Source organism: Suncus etruscus, chromosome 4 (genome assembly GCF_024139225.1).
Source record: "Suncus etruscus isolate mSunEtr1 chromosome 4, mSunEtr1.pri.cur, whole genome shotgun sequence".
NCBI classification, from domain to species: Eukaryota; Metazoa; Chordata; class Mammalia; order Eulipotyphla; family Soricidae; genus Suncus; species Suncus etruscus.
This window is the reverse complement of record NC_064851.1, coordinates 17,782,543-17,804,798: the sequence shown is the minus strand read 5'-3', so window position 1 is coordinate 17,804,798 and position 22,256 is coordinate 17,782,543. Positions and strand designations below refer to the sequence as shown.

Here is a 22,256-nt window from a genome sequence, read left to right as displayed (position 1 = left end):
ACCCCCACATACAAATATTTTGAGGAATAATTTCACTCGTAACAATTATACTCAAGTTTCTTTCTGAGTAAACAAACTCTAGTCATATCCATTCTCCTTAGATGAGTTGGTGTTTTCTTTACTTATAATGCTTCTTACATGTGGTGGCAGAAGTGGGACAAGTGAGGACTTTCTTCTCCAAGGGAGGTGAATTTCTTGCTAGTAGTGGGAGAGTGCCTGAGAAGCTGTTTTCTCACCCATATTCCTGCTTTAGTGAGTCTCTCCACTCTTCCTTGAAAGGATTTCTCAGCCTTTCGTTGCTGTTCCTGGTACTGCTGCTGCCTGCTGTTAGGCAGGAATCATAAAGTTAATAATTAGGTATAGTATAAAATGAATGATGTAGATTTGGGAAAACAAAAGGGGCAAATGCCAAGAGGGATAGCAGTTAATAGCAAGGTCATACTTAGAAAGGTGGAAAGAGTAGAAGGAAATGTGCAAAATAGAATAGATTACTTCTCTAAATTATACAACTTTTGCTCAAGTCTAAAAAGCTTGACTACAATCATGTTTGTAATCATGGTGATTAAATAAAGATATTATGTAAAAAATAAAAAGCTATTGTTGGGCCAGAAGGATAACACAATGAGTAGGGTACTGGCCTTACCTGTAATCAACCTTTGCTTGATTCTGGCAACCCATATGGTCACTCAACTACTACACGGAGTGATCCTAGAGCATAAAATCAGAAATAAGCTCTTAGCATCACCAAATATAGCTCAGAAACAACCATTTAAAAAAATAAAATTGGGGCCGGTGAGGTGGCCCCCCAGCGTCCCATATGGTCTCCCCAAGCCAGGGGCAATTTCTAAGCACTTAGCCAGGAGTAACCCCTGAGCTTCAAATGGGTGTGGCCCCCAAAAATAAATAAATAAATAAATAAAATCTTTAATTTAAAAAATAAGCTTTAAGTTAAATGTGTTTCCACTGTTTCAAGAGAAGTTTGCATTTTATGTAAAATTTTAATTTGTTTTATTTATTTATTTTATTTAACCAACTTTATTACATACATGATTGTATTTGGGTTTCAGTCATGTAAAGAACACCACCCATCACCAGTGCAACATTCCCATCACCAATGTCCCAAATCTCCCTCCTTCCCACCCAACCCCCGCCTGTACTCTAGACAGGCTTTCCATTTCCCTCGTACATTCTCATTATTAGGATAGTTCAAAACGTAGTTATTTCTCTAACTAAACTCATCCCTGTTTGCGGTGAACTTCATGAGGTGAGCTGTAACTTCCAGCTTTTTTCTCTTTTGTGCCTGAAAATTATTATTGCAAAAATGTCTTTCATTTTTCTTAAAACCCATAAATGAGTGAGACCATTCTGCATCTTTCTCTCTCTCTCTGACTTATTTCACTCAGCATAATAGATTCCATGTACATCCATGTATAGGAAAATTTCATGACTTCATCTCTCCTGACAGCTGCATAATATTCCATTGTGTATATGTACCACAGTTTCTTTAGCCATTCATCTGTTGAAGGGTATCTTGGCTGTTTCCAGAGTCTTGCTAATGTTAAAAATTTCTTAAGAACCATGGTGATGTGCTATGGCAAATGTGCTGTGGAGAACAGAGTGCTCAACGCTGAGGAGGGAATAATAAACAAAAATCTTTGCACTATTTAGGCTCTTCTTAGAGATCTTGGAATCAGGAGATTGTCATCAGACCCTACTACTAGCATGAAGCTGACAAAGTCTATTCTACTTTCTTTTTTTTTGGTGGGGGGGGGCCCACACCCAGTGGTGCTCAGGGATTTCTGGCTCTGTGCTCAGAAATCGCTGCTGGTAGGCTCAGGGTACCATATGGGATGCCAGGGATAGAACCCGGATCTGTCCCAGGTTGGCAGCCATCAAGGCAAGTGCCCTATCACTGTGCTATCTCTCCGGCTCCCATTCTTCTTTCTTTCTTTTTTTTTTTTTTTTTTTTTGTTTTGTTTTTTTTTGGCCACACTCGTTTGATACTCAGGGGTTACTCCTGGCTTAGCGCTCAGAAATTGCCCCTGGCTTGGGGGGGACCATATGGGACCACGGAGGATCGAACCATGGTCCTTCCTTGGCTAGCGCTTGCAAGGGCTAGCGCTTACCTCTAGTGCCTCCTCACCAGCCCTCCATTCTCCTTTCTTAACTGAAACTTTACGCTGGCAAAATTTTCTCCTACTTCTAAAAAAACTATTGGGGGAAGGGTCCTTTTCTATAATGTGGACATAAACATGACTTGTTATAGAGTCCTCCTAAAAAAACAATCTAGAAATTACTAAGTATAAAATGCCTCACTTTTCAACATAGACATTCCTTTTAGGAGTACAACACATAGAAATAAAAAGAGATGCAAAGAATTTATATCCAAGAGTTTGGTGTATCATTTTCATAGTAGAAAAATTAATAGCCATAACAGTGGTAGGATATTGTCTCACTAAATTTCAAAAGGAATAGTTGGCTTTCAAGATTTCTAAACTATGTGAAAAATCCAAGATCTGATCAATACAAGTAATGTGTTCCAGTTTTTGTGAAACAAAAATGACAACCCCCTGGGGTTAGAGAGAAAATACTGTAGTTAGGACTTTTGCCTTGCAAGAGTAGACCTGTGTTTAAATCCCCAGCACTCTCTATGGTTCTGATAGCCCACCAAAAGGTATCACTGAGCACTGATCCAGGAGTAAGCCCTGAATACAGCCAGATATAGCCTCCTCCAAAAGAAAAAATCACCCCTACACAGCCCTTATGTGTGATATGTTTGTTTATATCATAAAAATGGGTTGTAAGGACACAATTTGTTTTGTAAATTTTGGTTACCTAATTGAAGATGCTAATCGCCTTTAAATTCATATTATATTTAAATTTCTTAAATAAAGGAGAAAAATATTAGACATTAGAAATATTAGACATTAGACATTCACTAACTATCCTTAAACAAGTCCTGTCTATCTAGATTTCCCAAATGAGCAAAAGATGTTCCCTGGTTCTAGTCCTTGACAGATGAGCCTGTGCCATGAATGCACTTCCTGACATCTCACTCATCATTCCCTCTTTCCTTGTTCCCTCCAGGACAAGAATCAATGGCGTGGCATGCTGCATCCTCAGGAGTCAAGCAGCTCTGTGTTCTACCATTCACAAGATGAGGGACCCCGTCCAGACCATGGTGACTATTCCAGGAATGTTGTGCCACCTGTAAACCTGAAGCTGGCCAAAGATGCCAGGCCATCCAGTGGAGATTACACCTCACACCACAGTTAGTGTGCTGCTATTTATGTTTCATTGTTTCTTTAGTGGACCATGGTTACTACATGTACAGCTCTTAGTATGTGCAAAGCACTTTATTGCAAAGAAATTTTTTCATTGAATCCTTAACAGCCACAGAGTTCTTTTTGTTTTCTGGGCCACATACAAGGGGGTATTAGGGATTATTCCTGGCTCTGTACTTACAAATTACTCCTGGTGAGCTTGGGGATCCATATGGGATATCGAGAATCAAACTCCAGTCAGCCACCTGCAAGGCAAGCTCCCTAGCCATTGTACTATCATTCTAGCTGCAAGATGTCTACTATTAAGCCTGTTTTGCACTAACAACTATCATGACAATGATAATGAGTGAGAGAAATAGAATGCCTGCCTTGAATACAGGTAGGGGGTAGAGGATGACGAAGATGGGTAGGGGCATTGGTGGTGAGAATGTTGCACTGGTGAAGGGAGGTGTTCATTTTTATAACAGAAACCCAACTACAGACATGCTTGTAGTCATGGTGCTTAAATAAAAATATCAATTTTTTTAAAAATCTTATTTTGCAAATTAAAAACTGATACTTGCAAAATTTAAGCTACTTAACTAAGCTCATGCAAGAGGTAAACTACAAATTCTAGACCTATTTACTCCTAAGAGCTAAGGCATATTTAGGCTAGACATCAGAGTCTAGACCCATCTACTTGCTCCGAAGCCTCATCATGGAATTACTATGGATTCTGAATTTATGGTTGAGATACAGTTGTCTGGTCTGAAATACTAATCACCTACTACAACTAAGCATTCTAAACTTTAGACATAATATCAGAGGCAGAGATATTTGACACCTGTCCTCCATCTGGTCTTCTTCTAGTCCTAACTCAGATGGAAAGCAGAATTACAGGGACCATGGCAAAGTGTGACAAACTGTGGGAATCCCAGGGGAAATCACATCTAGTAGAGAATATCAGCAAAGACATCATGAAAGCATTGGCTCTTGAAAGTGTGAAGGGAGAGGAGACTGCAGGCAGCAGAAATAGCCTGGGAAAAGAGAGGTGTAATGCTGAGAAAGCACATACACAATGTTTGAAGACTATAGTAATATGTACCTTGGGGGGGGGGGAAGAACAGAAAAAAGAGTCATTGGGAAGATAAAAAATAGAATCAGATTAAGCAGGGTTTTGAATGTCTTGTAAGATGAGGCCCCTGCAAATATGTTAGTAGGCAAGTAGTAAAAGATTCTGGAAGTTTTCTAATAGGAAAAGGAGCATACAAGCCCTTTTATCTTTTTCCACTGTCTTTGATCCTTCATTCTTCACTGTCCTCACTGCTATCCAGGTACGGGACCCTCCCATCGACGACGGGCATACAGCACCAATCAGATCACCAACTACAAGCCTCCCCCAAGGGCCACCACAGTCAGCGATTCTACAATGGCTGCCAAAAGAAACCCACTACGGAAAACTAACCTGCAACACCTTGCCAACCAGATCAGCCAACAAGTATCATCCCAGAAAATTGGCTTGCAGGTATTCCAGCTGTCGAGGGCTTACTTAGGAGGGCCAGGGCCAAGGGAGAGCCATGTCTCCTGCTTCAACCACAAAAGTGGGGACAGTGTCTCACATGGCAAAATGAGGCATATTTTTCCTCCGTCTTTGGGATCCCTATCTACTTGACTCACAATGATACCTTCCTTCTAATTATCCCCAGTGGTTAATGACATTCCCCATTCTTTTGTGCACAGTGCTTCCACTTGGCATAAAGTAACCTCACCTCCCAGTCCATTTGACTTTCCCATTTAAATGGGGGTAGAAGATGTAAAAATCAAGAGTTCAATAGATAATGTGACTTAAACAGAGTCAGATTTATAATCCAGGATCTCTACCTAAAAATTTCTTCACTTCCTTCCTCCATCACTCCTGCAGATGCCAGGGGTTGTGCATTCAACCATGGCTAATGTCACCTGAGAGTGAAAGCCCTGCAAGACCAATCTTCCACTGTCCAGATGAGAGCAGGACTTCTGTCTTGGCTTTACTGGCATGGCCATTGTCAAAGAACCAGGAGTGTAAATGGGCAGCATCCTTAGCATCTACCTATTTAGTGCCAATAACACTTCCTCCTCCAAAATTAACCCCCAAACATCTGCAAATACTGACAAATATCCTTGGGGTGTAATAGTGCAAATTTAGCGGGTCTACGCTGACCTAAAATCAACTGAGATTTTGTATTACCTGCACACCTTTTCCTGTTTTCTAGAGAATGAGTGCCATATGTCCATGTGAGTCTATGACTCCATAAAAACAGTCTTTATCTCTCTTAGGCATGCCTTCATATCCCCACCTACTAACCTATTCCCCTCCACCACCACTACTCTTAAGACCTAACACTCCGGGGCCGGAGAAATAGCATGGAGGTAAGGCGTTTGCCTTTCATGCAGAAGGACAGTGGTTCGAATCCCAGCATCCCATATGGTTCCCTGTGCCTGCCAGGGGCAATTTCTGAGCATAGAACCAGGAGTGGCCCCTGAGCACTGCCGGGTGTGACCCAAAAACCAAAAGCCAAAAAAGAAAAAAAAAAAAAAAAAAAGACCTAACACTCCCCAAGGACAGAGAACAAAGCCCTCCCCATTTTTGTGGAGGAAGCACAGAAGTTCTCAAGAGTTACTTCTGGCTCAACGAGGAGATCATATAGAATGCTGGGGATCAAACTTGAGTTAGCTCATGCAAGTCAAGTGCCCTACCCACTGTATTATCTCTCCTGCCCTACCTCCAAAGGCCCTTCATTGTACTGAACCAGGAATAACTTGATGCAGACTGGAAGACCTTGAATGAGGTAGTCACTGATCCTCAAATATGTTTCTTAACCTCCTAAGCCCTAACTTATTCACCTATAAAGTGGGTAGAATGGCTTATGCAGTTGAGGGACACCAACTGTAAGAGAAGGAATCCTGTGGTTAAGAGGTGAAGTGCCTGGTTAGTGTAGTCCCTAACACATGCTGTCTGTCCTTTAAATGCAGCTTTGCTTGTTGAAAGCTCTGGGAAGACTGGATTCTCTTCAGTTCTCTCCTGCTTGCTTTTTAGCTCTTCTGGATCATTTTGCTCATATCTCTCCCACCCTCTGCTGATTTCTTCTCCAATCTGATTCTCCTTAATATAGTTGTGAAAATGCATATGTGTGCAGGCAGACATACACACACACACACACACACACACACACACACACACACACACATACACACACACACACTTCCTATAGCCTCTGGGGAAAGACTGGAGCTTAGACTGTTACCATGGAAACTACTGCAGTTTTCATGTTTCAGGGTGGTCAGTAAAGGGGGCAGAACTAGATAGAATCTCACTTTGAAGGTGGTGAGATGTCCTGGAAACCCTGGCACCCAGGACACCTAGTTGGATACCCAATCCCACTGAAGCCATCCTGAGAATGACCATTTCCTTTCAGCTCTCATGTCCTAGTACCATCCCAACAACCTCAGACCCAGAAAATACAGAAGGGGTATTGAGGACCCTCTGAGGTCAATAAGTGGAAATCTTTCTTTCCATTACATCTAAAACACATTTTTCTTACTCCCACCCCATGCTCTTTCTAAGCAGATCTATGGGTTTCCCAAGGCATAGCATTCATACCTACTTACTTAAAAGTTTTATTTTGGTTTTTGGGTCACATCCTGCTGTGCTCAGGTGTTACTCCTGGCTCTACACTCAGAAATCGCTCTTGGCAGGCTTGGGAGACTGTATGGGATGCAAGGATTCAAACCACCATCCTTCTGCATGCAAGGCAAATGCCCTACCTTCATGCTATCTCTCCGGCCCCAAATTACTTAATATTTTTATAACAAAAGTAACACATACTCTGAGAATAGAAAAGAACAATTGTAGCTTACCATCTGAAAGTGTTTTATCTTTTATTTAAATAATATTATTGATTGAAATTTTTGTGGTTTACAATACTATTAATAATGGTTTCTCATGCACATGATTCCAACCAGCATCATACCCATCACCAGAGTACCTATCTCCTTCTTCCAAAGGATCCCAGTGCCCCTTACTTTTAAGTACCCCACTACCAACAACCCCATTGTGTAGATCAGTACTCCCTATGTTGTGTTTGGAGCTTTGTTGATACCTTGCTGTGCTGTGTATCTTTGAGTTCTTCATTGGAGAGAGATCATTCTATTTTCTTTCCTTTCCTTTTATTCCTTTCCATCTAACTAACTTTATCCAGTATGATATCCTCTATTTTATCCTTCTTGCACAAATTGCATTATTTTATTCTTTCTTAGAGCTGCATAGTATTCTATTGTGTATATATACCACAAGTCCTTGATCTAATCATTCATATTTAGGCATTTGTGTTGTTTTCATATCTTGATTATTATACTAAATATAGCAATGAACGTAAGTGTGCATTTATTCTTTCTAAATAATGTCTCTGTGTTTGGTGGATAGATGCCAAGAAGTGGTATTGCTGGTTCTATGGAATTTCTATTCTTATTTTTTTTTTGAGAGATCTTCATATTGTTTTATCTAGACCGAACCAAAAGACATTTTCTTCAACAGTAGAGAGTTTATTTTTCACCACAATCCAGCTCTTTCCAGAAGTTTTCATATGTGCCATTCTCATGGGCATTTTGGGGGGCTTTTTTTTTTATTTGCATTTCCCTGATCATGAGTAATGATGTGCAGAAAATTTTTTTTCTCTTGGACAACTTCCCATACTGGTACAAAGAATCTTTCCATTCTTTTCAGCACTGCTCTGCATCCCATATCATGGAGTGGACATAAGGTATTTGTGAGTCTCACTTGATGGACACTTAGATTATTTCCAGATTTTCACTTTTGAAAGTGACACTACAATAAAAACAAAATACTTTTAACATAGATTTTTTTCATCCTTTTCCATTTCTACCAGATTAAATTCCTAGTGGTGAAACCAATAGGCCTGAGGAGCTTGCACCTTTTGCCTGGTGATACTGTATTGCTAAACAGTTCATTGGTGACCTCACTTCATGCTACCACCAAATAGTCACAAGAACTCAGTCACCCCCATTTGTTTACCAAGCATTCAAATATTTGCCAATCTGGGGATGGGGAATAATCTTAACTTTTTGTTTTGTTTTGTTTTGTTTTGTTTTTGGGCCACACCCAGTTATACTCAGGGGTTACTCATGGCTCTGCACTCATAAATCGGTCCTGGCTTGGGGAACCATATGGGATGCCAGGGGATCAAACTGCAGTCTGTCCTAGGTTAGTGCATGCAAGGCAGATGCCCCACAGCTTGTGCCACTGCTCCAGCCCCTTATCTTATTTTAAATTGCTCTAATTTTTGCTCTAATTTTTCATGAGTCTAAGCATTTTGTTTACAGATTCATTGGAATCTGCCTACAAAGGCCCTTGATCTATTGTTCTACCAAGTTTCCTAGCACTCTGCTCTATGTAGTGATTTAGAAGAGTATTAAGAGGCTCCTCACTGTATGTGTCACAAATGCATTTTTTTCAACTTATCCCTTGCCTTTGATATTGTTTGTGCCAGTACAAGAACAAACAGATTTAATCCACAAAACAAACAGAAAGTCAAATTCATCAAAGATCTATATTGGCATAGAAGAGGAGAATTGATTATCAATCTTAAGGAATCAGTGAATGACCTGAAATCACAAATGGTGCTGAATTTTATATAGTTCAGAAAACCAGAGAAAGGCTGGTTCCTATTTCCCTGCCCCCAAATTATTCAGATGAATCTAAAATTTAAACAAACAACAATTCTGGAAGAATCATTTTTAGAAATACATTTTAAGTACAACATATGAGGATCTATAAGGGGAAAGTAATAATTTTAACCATGCACAAAGAGAGAGAGACTTAAACTTTATGATCAAAAATTATGCTCAGAATTACCTACTCACTACATGTGACCTTTCATGGTGTGTGTGGCTTGGATTTTTATCCATGATATGGTTTGGGATCATTTAGTGGAGAGGAGTTATGATGTCCAGGAAAAGAGATTCAACTAAGGCTCAAAAGAGGGGGCCAGCACCCAGAGCACAATCTCCTTTTTTGCATTTCTATCTTTTACAGAAAAATGGCCAACAGTTGAGTCAGGGCCCCAAAATCCAGGGAACGGGGGCCCGCAGACCCTCTCTACTGCCCCAAAGTTGCCAGCCAGCCCTGGCCAGTGACCAAGTGATGGAAACATGGAGTCACCTGAGAGAAGTGCATCCCAGCTCTAACCAGAAGCTGGCCTCAGACAGTCGCAACACCAGTGACCTGGGTAAGTGCTTACAAAGTCTAGGCCTTAACAGAGAAGGGGGGTGCCCCAAGGTATTCTGAACTGTGACTCAGTTTCAGAAAATAGGTGCACAAGTCAGATATGGGTGTCTGTGTCTTTGGAGGAGGTGGTGAGGATAGCATCCCTCTTTAAAGACACCTGTCAGTTCCAACCTCTTCCAATCAGCCTGAACCTCCCAGGTGTTACCCAGGCAATGCACAAAGGTCAACCTATTGATCTCAGCTGCCTGTAAAGTGATCATGACCCATCCTTGGGCATGAACATACTACCCCTGCTCTCCTTTGGGAACTTGTGTTTGTTATTTTAAAAACATATTAATTATTGAGTCCTAGATGGAGGTGGATGATGGCGAGATGGATGAATGGGCCTTTCACTGTCGGCCCAGGCCATGCACCTGCAATCCCCTCCAGCTGGAGGGTCTGAGGGTTCAGGATAATGACAGGGAAAATGATCCACAGGCAGTCAGGCTTCAGGAGACATCAACTTTATTAAGGCTCTAGCCGCCATGTGTGGCCTTTAATCTTAAACCTTTTTAAGCATGCTCTCTTCAGCTGCCCTGACATCTCAACCTCTTTCTGCCATGTCTCCTGCTCCTCCTTCTTCAATCTCCCGTTCTATCTCTTTCCACCTGAGGCAATCCTTTTGTTACCTCCCAAAGACCCCACCAGAAAAGGGCTGGTCTTGCCATCAGGTAAGGTTACGCAGGAAGATGGGGGTAGGGTAACATGTTATGAGTGTCTGCTCCCTGGGAAGGGACCATGTCTCTGGGAACCACCCGCAGTCCCTAATCCCTGAGCATAAAAGGCCCATGTACCCTTATAGAACCGTCCCACCATCCCTCCTTGGAGACAGAGACTTCCTCGGATTGGGAATCTTCAGTGGAATTAGACGAGCCCAGCAGGCAAGAAAAGCCCTCTGCCCTCCACCGGGTGCTGGGCAAGGCGGTGGTCAAGGGCATGCGAGACAATCAACATTTGCGATGGGAGGTGAGCTTCGAGTTGAGCCCTCAGGGGCACAAGCAGGATGGCACCAGCACGCGTGCTGCTGATCTTTGGAGCGAGACCTTTCACCACCTGGCAGCGCGCTCCATCATCCGTGACTTCGAACTGTTGGCAGAGCGCGAGAGAGAAATCGAGCAAGGTGAGAACGAGCTCCCAGCACTTATTCTTGCACCCGGGGCTTCAACCCCAGACCTGCCCCTGGGCCTGACCTTTCCTCACTACCCTTCTCGAAGTTCACCTAGCTCCCCATCTCCCAGAATCCATCCTTAGACTACACACCCCAAATTCACACCTTCACAGCTTTCAACCTAGTCAGTCAATCTACCTCTTAATAGCATTTAGGGATTATGAAGCAAGAACCCTGAGTGTTAGGCACAGAAGCAAACCTTAATGGAATCATTATGCACACTGTGTGTGTTTGCTGTCAATGCTCTGAAGAAGAAAAATAGGGGTAAGAGACAGGGAGGCAATTTAGCTCAGTGGTAAGGACATCTTTTCCTAAAAGTAAGGGCTGGATGTTTTCAGAGCCCACAGGGAGAGTTGGTCTCCATACCTTGTTTTGTTTTGTATAGGGTTTGTATATTATATTTTGCAGGGGTGTGTTCTTTTCTTTTTCTTTTTTTCCCTGCAATAACTTCACCTGACAATTTACAAAGCAGGCAGCTATCCATCCATCCGTTAGCACTCTGGAGCTTTGGAGACTGGTTGGTGGGGAAAGCACGAGTTTTAGAGTCAGACCTACCTGATCTCAGGCCCATTCTTTTTCTTTATTTATTTGAAGAAAATGCATCACATAGTTGACAGTTGATCATAATACATTTGTTTCCAGATAAATGAAAGCAAAGTTATTAAAAATATAAAGAAAAATACAAAATAAGAGAAAGGCATAAAAAGATAAAGAAAAAATAAAACTTACAGTAGCAAGCACATTTGTGAAAATTATTGTATCTCCAATGAAGTCATGAAATCAATGGCAGAAGGCTCTTGTTGCTAGCACTCCATTTTGTGAAATTAGTGTGTTCCTATAGGAATGATAGCATTAAACTAATGAACTTCATTTAGCATTAAACTCATGAAGTCTACATATTCAAAGCACTATTACTGCTACTACAACTTTTAGGGCTGTGTATTCAGCTGCCAGGCCTCCTGGAAGGAGGAAGATATGGGGAGAAGATGCCCACACTCTACAAAAATCCCTGGTAATATCAGCCCCCAAAATGGGTTTACCTGAAGTTTGGTCAAATTGGTGTCCCTGAAGGGAATCCTAGAAGGTCAGTGATGAGGCAGGGCCATAGGGAAAATGGTGAGTATGGGTGATGGCAGCTAGGTGGAAGCTTGATCTTAACTCCCTTTGTTTGTTACTGTCTTTCACTCTCTGATTTTTAATCCTAAAATTGTCATCATGGGTTAGTAGTTTCCACCCATCAGCCAAGGAACCTGTGAATTTCTGCAGTGAGGTTCTTATCAAGCAGCTGCAAGATGGAAAAATACTATATAGATGGCTTTTTCAAATTTAATAATCTTAAACTCATTTAAGGGAAGCGACTGTCTTTTGTTCCCTCTTTTATGCTCAAGTGTCTTTATTGGATGAAGAAGACGGGAAGTCAACAACTTTGCAAAGTTTACAAATTCCCTTATTTGGCAAATTGACAAACCCCTAATTCCCAGGACTGACTTGGTCTCAAAGATGAACTATCATTATCACCCCACACCCTCTTTTAGCTTCCCGAGTCTTCAGGTTATGGGGAGTTTCTGAGCCCACAAGGTGAACCCTACTCCACCTTCCTCTACAGGGATTAGACGTCGCTACCAGGTGAGTGCTGTGCACACTAGTAAAGCCTGCAACATCATCAGCAAATACACAGCCTTTGTGCCAGTGGACATCAGCAAGAATCAATACCTACCCACCGTGGTGTGCTACCCTAACTCCGGTAAGGAAGCCCCTGAGGGTTATGGAGGACTGAGAGACAAAGCACAAATCTGCCAGGAGAGGTACAAGGAAGGATTTGGGAGAGAAAGACCCAAGAGGATACGTTTGCCGCCATGGGTTGGGGTTATCTAAGTCATTATCCCACTGGACCAAGGAAGGTGATGAAACCATCCCCACCTGCTTGGTTTTGGTTTTGGGTTTGGTTTGGTTTGGTTTTGGTTTTGGTTTTGGTTTTGGTTTTGGTTTGGTTTTTCTCACATCTCAAGGATCACTTCTTGGCTCTTTGCTCAGAAGTCGCTCCTAACAGGCTCGGGGGACCTTATGGAATGCCAGGAATTGAACCAGGGTCTGTCCTGTGTTGATCACATGCAAGGCAAACACCCTACCCTGTGCTAACACTACAGCCCCAACCCCAATCCTCTGTACCCACCAAATGAATACGACTTTATTGTATTTCTCCAATTGGGATAGTGGCATGGCCACTATAGAAATATCCAGAACATAGAAAATAATACAAAAAATGAGACCCTGGGGAAACATGCTGCTGACTATCTGCTATGCCTCTCTTCCCAGAAATCTCTCTCACTGTAGATGACTCAAAAGTCAGATCCCCAATCATGATTTGGATCATATTTATAATCAGTTATACAATATGGGTGCAAGGACTATATAGCCATGAAGGTGAATCTTTATTTTCGTATGGGCAGCTGTTTCCCTCATTATTCAAATTCTACTGCAAGGCACCATTATCAACATCATTGTCCCCAATTAACTGTGATCCAAAGCACTTTGTAGGTATGAAGTCACGAGTCCCCAAAGCAGTTTTGCAGAGTGACTGTGACTCCTATTTTGCAGATGGGGACACTGAGGCAGTGGGATTAATTAATTTAAGGCCACGTAACAAGGAGCGACAGGGTTAAGCTTTGAGCCCCAGCTTGCAATTTGTGTCCCCTTCCTCTCCTCCCTACAATTTCTTGTGATCACCAGAACCTATTAATTAGTCATATAGTTTCATCTTTCAGTTAATTTCCCTTTGAGTAACTGTAAATTATGCTGCAGAGAACATCTTGGCACACTTGACTGAGTAAATTCTCTTGAGTTATACAAGGACTGTTTAGATAACTAGCTAAACTTGGTGTTAGTGAACTCTGAAAAGGTGGCATATCAAAGGCCCTGCCAGATTTAAAGTCATGATGTATGTAATCCACTGACCCTGCCTCAAAGGCTATTCCCATATACTTCAGCAGCACTGAAGTATTTCTAGATCCTTTTCTTGACAAGGCTTCTTTCCAACCTTGCTTCCTTCCTGTATTTCTTTCCCCCATACTACTGGTTGACCATCTAGTCTCAAGCCTGATTTCCTTTGACATGATTTTCACTTGAGGACCCCTTGAAATGTCCTGGGGGCTCAATAAGACTAATGGAGAGGTGCAGTTCTAAAACATTGTAAACATTGCCAGTCTGATAGATGGAGGTAGGCTTTCTTTAAGGGAGACTTTCTCTAGCTTTTCATGGAATGTTTTTCATATACTTATAAACTATAGGTAATTTTCTTTCCTAAATTACATTTCCCTATCCCTTAAAACTGCTTTTATCCTTTCTGCTCTCACTTTCTCTGACCTCTCTGTCTCTATATGTGTTTGTGTGAATGCGTGTCCCGCTATCTTTTATAGCAGCTCTCCCAAAAAAAATTGTGTTTGGAAACAAAATATGTACCTCATTTTCTTTCCTGTTACAATCCCTACCATCTTTAAAAACCTCTAGATCCAAAATAATGTATGAGCCATTTCCTCCTCCTCTGCCTTCATCGCTCTCACTTCAGGATAGGCTGGCACTACTGGCTCTTCCTCTTCTGGGCATGCTCATTCTCGGACACTGCCCTTAGCAAACCTCTCCCTGCCATCATCCTCTTGGCATCTGTGTCAAGTCCCATCCCATATCTAAATCCCCAAGCCCATCTCCCATCCCAAGATCTGGATTAGTACTTCTCGGAGTGCATTCCTGGAAACCAGAACTCCTGTTCCTGGTCTTTTTAATGACCATTGATCACAAAACTTGGGAATTGCTTGATTAGGAAGAAGGTTGAGAAGCCAATGCATTTGATCAAATGCAGACATGATTCCTTTACTACAGATCTTCTCAGATCAGTTAGCACTAGAATATGCATCCGGAGGCTCAGAGAAAGGAACATCATAATAAGTAGCTTTTCCAAACTGTCTATTCCAACAGAATTAACAATGTCTAGGTTGTTGTTTTCCTAGAGTCTCCTCCAAAACACTATTTATGTACATCACCTACAGGAGACATGAAACTTTGGTCTCTGATAGAGAAGGAAAACAGTGAGGAGGGGGATCCTGAAAAACCATCCCTTAGTTAGAAACCATTGCTGCTGCCTTAACATTGAATTAGGAAGTATCTATCCCTGTTGGACAGGTGAGAAAACAAAGGCTCAGAGAAAGCACCCACTTAGCTAGGAAATGGTGAGACTCAGGCTTCAACTTAAGACATGGACTTGCTGGGGATTTTAGCATGTCCAGCGCCTTCCTGCCTTCCACGACTGACAGACAAACCAGAATCATCCTACTAGTCTGAGGTTAGAAGTGAGAGACTCTTGTCTCCTCTTCTGACCTCTTTCTCTTATCCTTGGGAAGGTGCTTCCTGGCGGATGATCAGCTCTCGGGCACTGACCCAGTATTGGAAGAGCATGGGCACCAACATGGCGCGGCCACGGACTGTTCTGAAAACTGAAAATTCAGAGGCAATAGAAGAAAAATCTCAGATCCAAAGTAAGAAGGCCCCCAGGCTGGGGGGAAACTTCATAGTCCTCACAGAGAGGTCTTTGAGTGGGTACCCTGAGCAAAGTCAGGTCTCCTGGCATCTGAGAGGCCTGAGATGGGCAAAGAGACCCTGTTTGGGCCAGAGCCTGTGACTGAGAAAGGCAGCTTTGATAGCATCACTTTTTGCCCAATAGGAGAGGCTAAATCATCGTCCATGACAATTCCCTGCCTCTCATCCCAAGGCCCAGCACCTCCAGTGACACTTCTCTGCCCCCAATCTCAGATCTTCTAGACACCCAATGCCAGAAAACAAGGGACAAAACACTTCTGGTTCCACCCTCTGCTGCTGTCACCATTCCAGCATCTTTCTCTCTGCCTCCCCTGATTTCATTGTACCCAAGACTGAGGCCTTGAGGATCACAATTTGAACTTTTTTGTGACCTTGAGGTCTCCAGAGAGACCTCACTCTCTGTATGTATGTTTCAGGGTACCTCTGCAAACAGCTTGGCTGCCTCCTTCACCCTCACCCTTCCTTTCTACCCTCACATATGCTGTCAGTATTCTACTGGATAAGTGGTGGAGGCTGATGTGGGGGCATCGAAGGTTTCATCTGGTCAGTCACTATCCCATCCATTGTATTAGGACTATTTTTTCTTATCCAAGGTAATAATTTTGTTTAAGATATTGCAAGTATTAAAGCTTAAAAATCAGAGCAGCTCTTCATAATTTAATTCTGTCAATTCTACTGTCCCAGAATCTCTAAACCCAGAAAGAAACATGCTTTACGTTAGAACAAAGCTTAGCTTCAATCCTGAGGAGGTTTCTGGATTACTCCATTCTTATCCCCCATCTCATCTCTTGGGAGCCCAGGATGTCTTTCATAAAGGCAAACCCCTTCCTTTTTCCAGTCCTCTGACTTAAACCCTATGGCTGGGCCTCCTCAACTTTTATTCTACTTCCCCAAGGATGATGCTAACAGTCTGAATTTCTTCAGTTCTGTACCCATCACTACTGACTCCGTCCCATTTTTCTCAAACCTGAGCATATATTTTCCCATGAAAAGGAAGAAAAAGAGATTCATATAATTTAGATGATTTGTTCAAGAATACAGCTAGCTTGTGGTAAAAAAAATCAAGACTTTAACACAGACTATATCTGCCTGCAAAGCTTCTGAGATATACTCCATGCTATTTATCCCTTGGACATTTCTTATTAAATCTCTAGCTTGCTCTTGTCTTATGTTTAAGTGCTCAGTGATAAACAATACCCTAACCATATCATTAAGTTTACTAATTGTCTCCAGTGGAGATGAGGGCTTTGATGGACATTTATGTGCACCAAGTTTTTCCCAAAGTTTAGATTATTTACTTATAGTATATTGTCATCAGTCATCAGTCCTTGAAATAATAACCATTACAATCACTGACACATTTTAAGACCAACCAGTGGCTCATTTTAAACAAGCTATGTGCAGTTACTATTCTTTTTTATAGACAGGAAAACTAAGGTTTGAAAGCATCTGCCAAGTCAGTGCCATGTTCTGGCTCCTGCTGGAGAACTGGCCTGAGCCCTTCTTCCATGAAATATAGCTTCTGCTGTATGCACATCCCATCCTCTTCTCTCACATCCTACCATCCTCAAGTTTCTCTGCTTCTTGTTTTCCTGCTCTCTGTGGCACAGCTTGCAGCTTGAGACTTTGTTGAATACTTGTCAGACCAGAAACAAAGCACAGTCTATGTAGGATATCTGTATTTATCACAGAATCATGAAGCAGACACTATTTTCTCTAGTTTGTGCTTGAAATCAAGAAAGACACCACTCATTAAGTGGGGAGTCAGGATTCAAATCAGGCATGACTTGGGATAGATATTGGGGACATGTAAGCCATAGAAGAGAAAGGCCCACCTAATAGGAATGAAACTTTTGCCCCTGCTTTCCCAGTCCACCCACAGCTACTATTTATTCAGACATCCCTCTCTTTGGTGGGTAAAAGAAAGAGTGGTACAAGAGAGTATTTCCTCACTGGGTCCTGTGTTGTAGGTAAAAGCCCTGCCACACACTTCCAAGAGACCATGTCCCTAATGCGAGAGAAGTACCCGGCTTCTGATGGTGAGTGGACACACTACCAGCGCGCTCCTCCATGACAAGGTGACCACCACAGAGTGAGCTAAGGAAGTCTTAGTCTGACAAGAGCATCCTGGTTCATGTAGTCCCAAAGCAGGCCTATGGGAGGGAAACAGGAGTCCACTAGTTAAAGAGGAAATGACAGACTCAGAAAGGTCAAGTGCCTTACCCAAGGTCACATGAAAGCTGGTGGCAGAACTAGGGCCCTAGATTCTCATTTCTCCTCCTGCCCCATTCTCCTTTTCCCAGAGGACAGATTGAGCTGCCACTTCCAACAAAGATCCAGGGAAAAAAAACAATATGGAGCAGACAGGGTCAGGGTTGGGGTGGCAGGGGAGAGATTCTGTGGAGGTGACATGAAGTTGTTTCTGTCCTCACAAGTAGCCTTCCAGGAGATGTCAGGGACCTTGGGATAAGATCCAGTTTCTTTCTCTCTCTTTATTTTTCACCACACCTCGTGGTACTCAGGGCTACTCAAGAATCACTCCTGGTAGGTTCAGGAGACTGTATGGGGTATTGAGAATCAAACTCATATCAGCCATGTGCAACATAAGTGTTCTATTTTCTATACTACTATTTAATCTAGGGAACCTGTTTCCTACACAAGGGTTCACCTGTTTCACCTTCCTAAACCTCACCAGCCCTGAAGCCTAGAGAAGCATCAGGCCCCAAGAATCCTAGACATACCCTTGAATCTCTGGACCCTCCCAGAGCACCATCTCTTCCACTAGTTAGCAGTGGGACAGGGTCATCCTACATGCCCCAATGGTCATTTTGTAACTTTCCAGGTTCCCTGCGTTTTCTGTCCACCAACACCCTTTCTTCCTTCAAGGTCTCGGAGACTATCTTTGGACCCAGGTATGTGGAATCCCTAGCATGGGGATATTTCTCTGCCCCCATCCCTGGATTTCCAGAGCTCCCTGATTTAGAAGACAATGGCAAGGTCCAAACTGGCAATCACAGACAAGTCCATGCCTGGAAGACCTCCCCCACCTCTACCTCCACTCAAGTGTCACCCAGAGAGAAATCCCACTGAGGTTCAGCTTCTCTATGAGTGGAGTCCCCAAGTGGGGCAGGAGCACACACTGAAAAGCGGGGTGACTAAAAGAATAGTTTAGAATCCAAGTTCAAGCCCCATAAGTCCTGCTTCAGTATGACCCTTGAGAGGCCCCAAGCTCTGCTGCACCAGGAATCCTGCACCTCCAAACCAAACTTCAATCTATTACTTTCTGCTTCAGGACTCACAGCACCTCTAAGAGTGGCCCCTAGGCCACCCAACACTGCTGGAGAGGACCCTCCCCACTAAGAAAAACTACTAATGTGATCCTCATTAAGGGTGCAGTTAATTGACTCCAGGCCAGATGCAAACCCCCCCTCCCTACCCCATCAACCTCAGTTTCCCTAGCTGTGAAGTGAGGTGATTAAAGGAAGCCATGAGTCACTCCCTTCTGACTGGACCTTACAGAGGCTGCTGAATGGACTGTGGGGAGGACTCATGAGCACATTCAAGTTCTGTGACTTACTCCTGATTGCTTCCCCCACACAGGCTGAGCATCAACAAGTCGAAGTTGCTGACTCAAGCAGCCCGGGGCTTCCTGAGCAAGCCGCTCAAGGCTCCAGGGTCCGTGTTGCCAGAGAGCCTGAATCTCAACTACATCCCACTGGTGAGTGTATACTGCCTTGGTCTCAGCCCCAAAGACTGAGCTAAGGGGCCTCCCACTCCCACCCCTGTGCAAAGGCAGAGACCTCCTGGCCCTTGCCAGCAAGGCAGGGGAAGTTTTAAACACATTCTAGCCCCAAGAGGTGGTGAGTGTTTCTAAAAGCCCACACCAGCATCAAAAACATTTTTCTGCCCTGCCTTCATTTTAAACCGTCACAGGACTTTTGCATCTACTTCTCCATCTTGTGTCTATGTTTTATACATAAACATGAGCTGTGAGGTGACTTTTAAATGGGTAAAACAAACACCCCCAGAGACATGCATCATGCAGCACAAATAGAGCAGTAAAAGCCCCAGTGAGCAGCTCAGGTTTCTGTGGAGGAACTGCAACACCTCCCTCAGCCACACCTGGGGTCCAACTGGCCTTGAAGGAGGGAAGCAGTCTGAGTAGTTTGAGTTTTCCTGGCTCCCTTGTAATCCAAGTAAGTGTGTTATGGCATTCAGAATTCTCAGATTCTTAGAGGAGTAAGGTCCTTCATGGTTCACCTCACAGGTCTTAGCTAAGCCTGGCTACCTCCATGGAAGGTCCTGCCCTGGAAGACAGCCTTAATTCGTTAACCCCATGTAGACTACCAGTGGCTCACACTTGGCTGTGACTTAATTAACACAAATTGCAGGGCCAGAATCAATAGGTTAAACTGCAGGAGGAGGCTCTGAGCTAGTGAAAGAGGCAGCCAAGCCCCAGGCCCTTGACCCCTTGGAAACTATGATGGGGGCAGCTGTCTTCTAGAGACAATGGATGGTAGACCACTTCATCCACAAGACTTTGTGAAGAAGGTCAAGGTTAACCTGAGATCTGAAGGTGAACTGTGGTCAAAGGTTGAGTTTGGAAGCTGGAGAAAGAAATTTAAGGAAAGAAGAGTCAGGGATGACCTGAAAAGTGTCTGAGCTTAGGGACATTGAGATATTCTATTGGGCAAAGACAATGACAAACATGTTCTATGCTTTCAAACGTCCCTCGGGTATTGGAAAAAATGAAGTAACCTGGGAGGAGGGAGAAAAAGAAAGCCAAATCAGGGATAACATGGGGAGGCAAATTTGTTTTTTGGGGGGCTTGAGATACATCTATCTGTGCTGGGCACTTTCTCCTGGCTCTGTGCTCAGAGATCACTCCTGGTATATTATACAGACAATATGGGTGCCAGAAATTGACCCTGGGTCTGCCATGTACAAGGTGAGTGCCTTTCCCATTGTCCTAGCTTGCTGTTCTTCAGGGTAGACTTAGATTGAAGCTGTTGAGTTGGTCCTGGAGAATAACTGGAGAATAACTCAAAGAGTTGATGAGCTTCTGAAGGCTTAGATGAGCTTCTGAAGGCTTAGATGAGCTTCTGAAGGCTAGAGATAGTACAGTGGGGAGGGTGTTTGCCAGCCCAGATTCAATTGTCTGAGATGCATATGGTTCCCCAGGCACCTTTAAGCATGATCCCTAAACACAGAATTAGGAGTAAGCCTGAGCACTGCCAAGTGTGGTGCAAAAATCTTTTTAGAAAAGAAAGAAGAAAAACAGAAAGAAGGTGCTAATTTTGTCTGGGTGTTCCCTAGTGTATGGAGATCTGGGAGTGGGGATAAATAGGTGGATTCTATAGACTCTAACCTTTGCATGTCCTGGGTTCCATGGGCTAATAATTTTGAGGCCCATTGAGGGGCCTTCCCCACACAGGTATGTCTGCAGCTGGCCTCTGGAGCCTTCCTGTTCAACCAAGCCTTCTGCGAGGCCACCCGCATTCCCCTGGAGAAGCTCAAGTGGACCTCACCATTCAGCTGCCACCGAGTTTCACCCTCGGCCCACCACAATGAGTCTAAGATTTCAAGTCCCCAACTCTGCACCATCAGCTCCCCTCAACATTCCTCCCAGAACAGCCTCTTAACAGAGCCGAGGGCCACGACCAAGTTTGACTGGGAGTTCAGAGAAGTGACAGGGCACACGGGAAAGCTGTGGGCCACCGTGGTGGCATTGGCCTGGCTGGAGCACTACTCGGCCACCTACTTTGTGGAGTGGGAGCTAGTGGCTGCCAAGGCTAATGCGTGGCTGGAACAGCAGGAAGTGCCCGAGGGCCGCACGCAGAGCACACTCAGGGCTGCTGCCCGCCAGCTCTTCGTGCTCCTGAGACATTGGGATGAAACCCTGGAGTTCAACATGCTCTGCTATAACCCTAATAATGTGTAGTGGGTGGAGAAAGGAGGTTGGGGTGTGGAAGGGCAAGGAGCAAGTAATTGGGGCCTGGTGGGAGGAACTTGAGTAGCTGTAGCCAATATAATGATGCTAGAAAGAGTCCCAGACTGACAATCAGGAGGCCTGAGTTCCAGCTTCACTTGCTACGACCTGTGCCCTTTTGGGGCCAGCCTTTACCCTTGCCCCTGCTGGCCCCCCCAAACTTGCCCATAAAATAAGTGGGTGAGGGGCGAAAGTTGGACTCAATCTCTAGATGGTTTAATGGTTTCTTTCTGCCCAGGGAAATAGGAAGCATGAAATGGGGTGAGGGGGTGAGGTGGGGGTGAGGTGGGGTCTGGGAGGGGTTGTGACATTGAAACATGGGGGGGGTAAGAAATTAAGCTTGACCACTAGAGGAAGATCACATGGGCAATGTCCCCACAAAGAAAAAGGTAGACCAGTGAATCCAACCACTATAGATAACCAGAGCTAGAGGATTGCCACATGGTCCAGGAAGACCACCGCTGCCTCAGCATTGTGGGACTTGTTTCCTCAGTGACAGTTGGGGACCCCTAAGTCCCACTTCCTATCAGAGATTGCCCTTCCTGGCCCTTCTAGAAGTTGCCTGAGCACCTTCCCTTTTGACTGAGGGTCCTCTTAGGTATAGCAGATGATTTGTAAGATGCTAAGAAAAGGCAGGGGTCATGCAGTGGATTGAAGACAGTAGATTGAAACTGCCTGAACTGGGAAAGGACCTTCCTCAAAATAATGTACATGCTTTTTAGGAGCTGTGTGTGGCCAACTTTCATCAGTTGTGTGGAGTGGCTGGAGGGATCCGTTGCATTTGCAGGGGTGGAGCCTGGCCACTTGGTGGGAGGCAGGGTACCTTGCAACTGACAAAGATACTTGACTGATGGGCCATGGAGATCATGAACAATTTCATTAAATAGGATACTCCCCAAGTTTCAAATCAGGGGCCCCTATTTC

General features: G+C 43.7%; 1 protein-coding gene across 1 annotated transcript in view; it reads left to right on the top strand.

The window, feature by feature from the left end:
• Window positions 1-21,385, top strand: part of VWA5B1 (von Willebrand factor A domain containing 5B1) — a 44,709-nt gene extending 23,324 nt beyond the window's left edge. The window contains exons 12-21 of the mRNA XM_049772515.1: window positions 3,088-3,271; window positions 4,598-4,788; window positions 9,355-9,547; window positions 10,388-10,705; window positions 12,360-12,497; window positions 15,148-15,282; window positions 17,215-17,382; window positions 18,186-18,255; window positions 18,944-19,061; window positions 20,778-21,385. Of these exons, the coding sequence (XP_049628472.1) occupies window positions 3,088-3,271; window positions 4,598-4,788; window positions 9,355-9,547; window positions 10,388-10,705; window positions 12,360-12,497; window positions 15,148-15,282; window positions 17,215-17,382; window positions 18,186-18,255; window positions 18,944-19,061; window positions 20,778-21,284 (2,022 nt within the window). The 3' untranslated portion in view covers window positions 21,285-21,385. The remainder of the gene's footprint in view (window positions 1-3,087; window positions 3,272-4,597; window positions 4,789-9,354; window positions 9,548-10,387; window positions 10,706-12,359; window positions 12,498-15,147; window positions 15,283-17,214; window positions 17,383-18,185; window positions 18,256-18,943; window positions 19,062-20,777) is intronic.
• The last annotated feature ends 871 nt before the right edge of the window (window positions 21,386-22,256 follow it).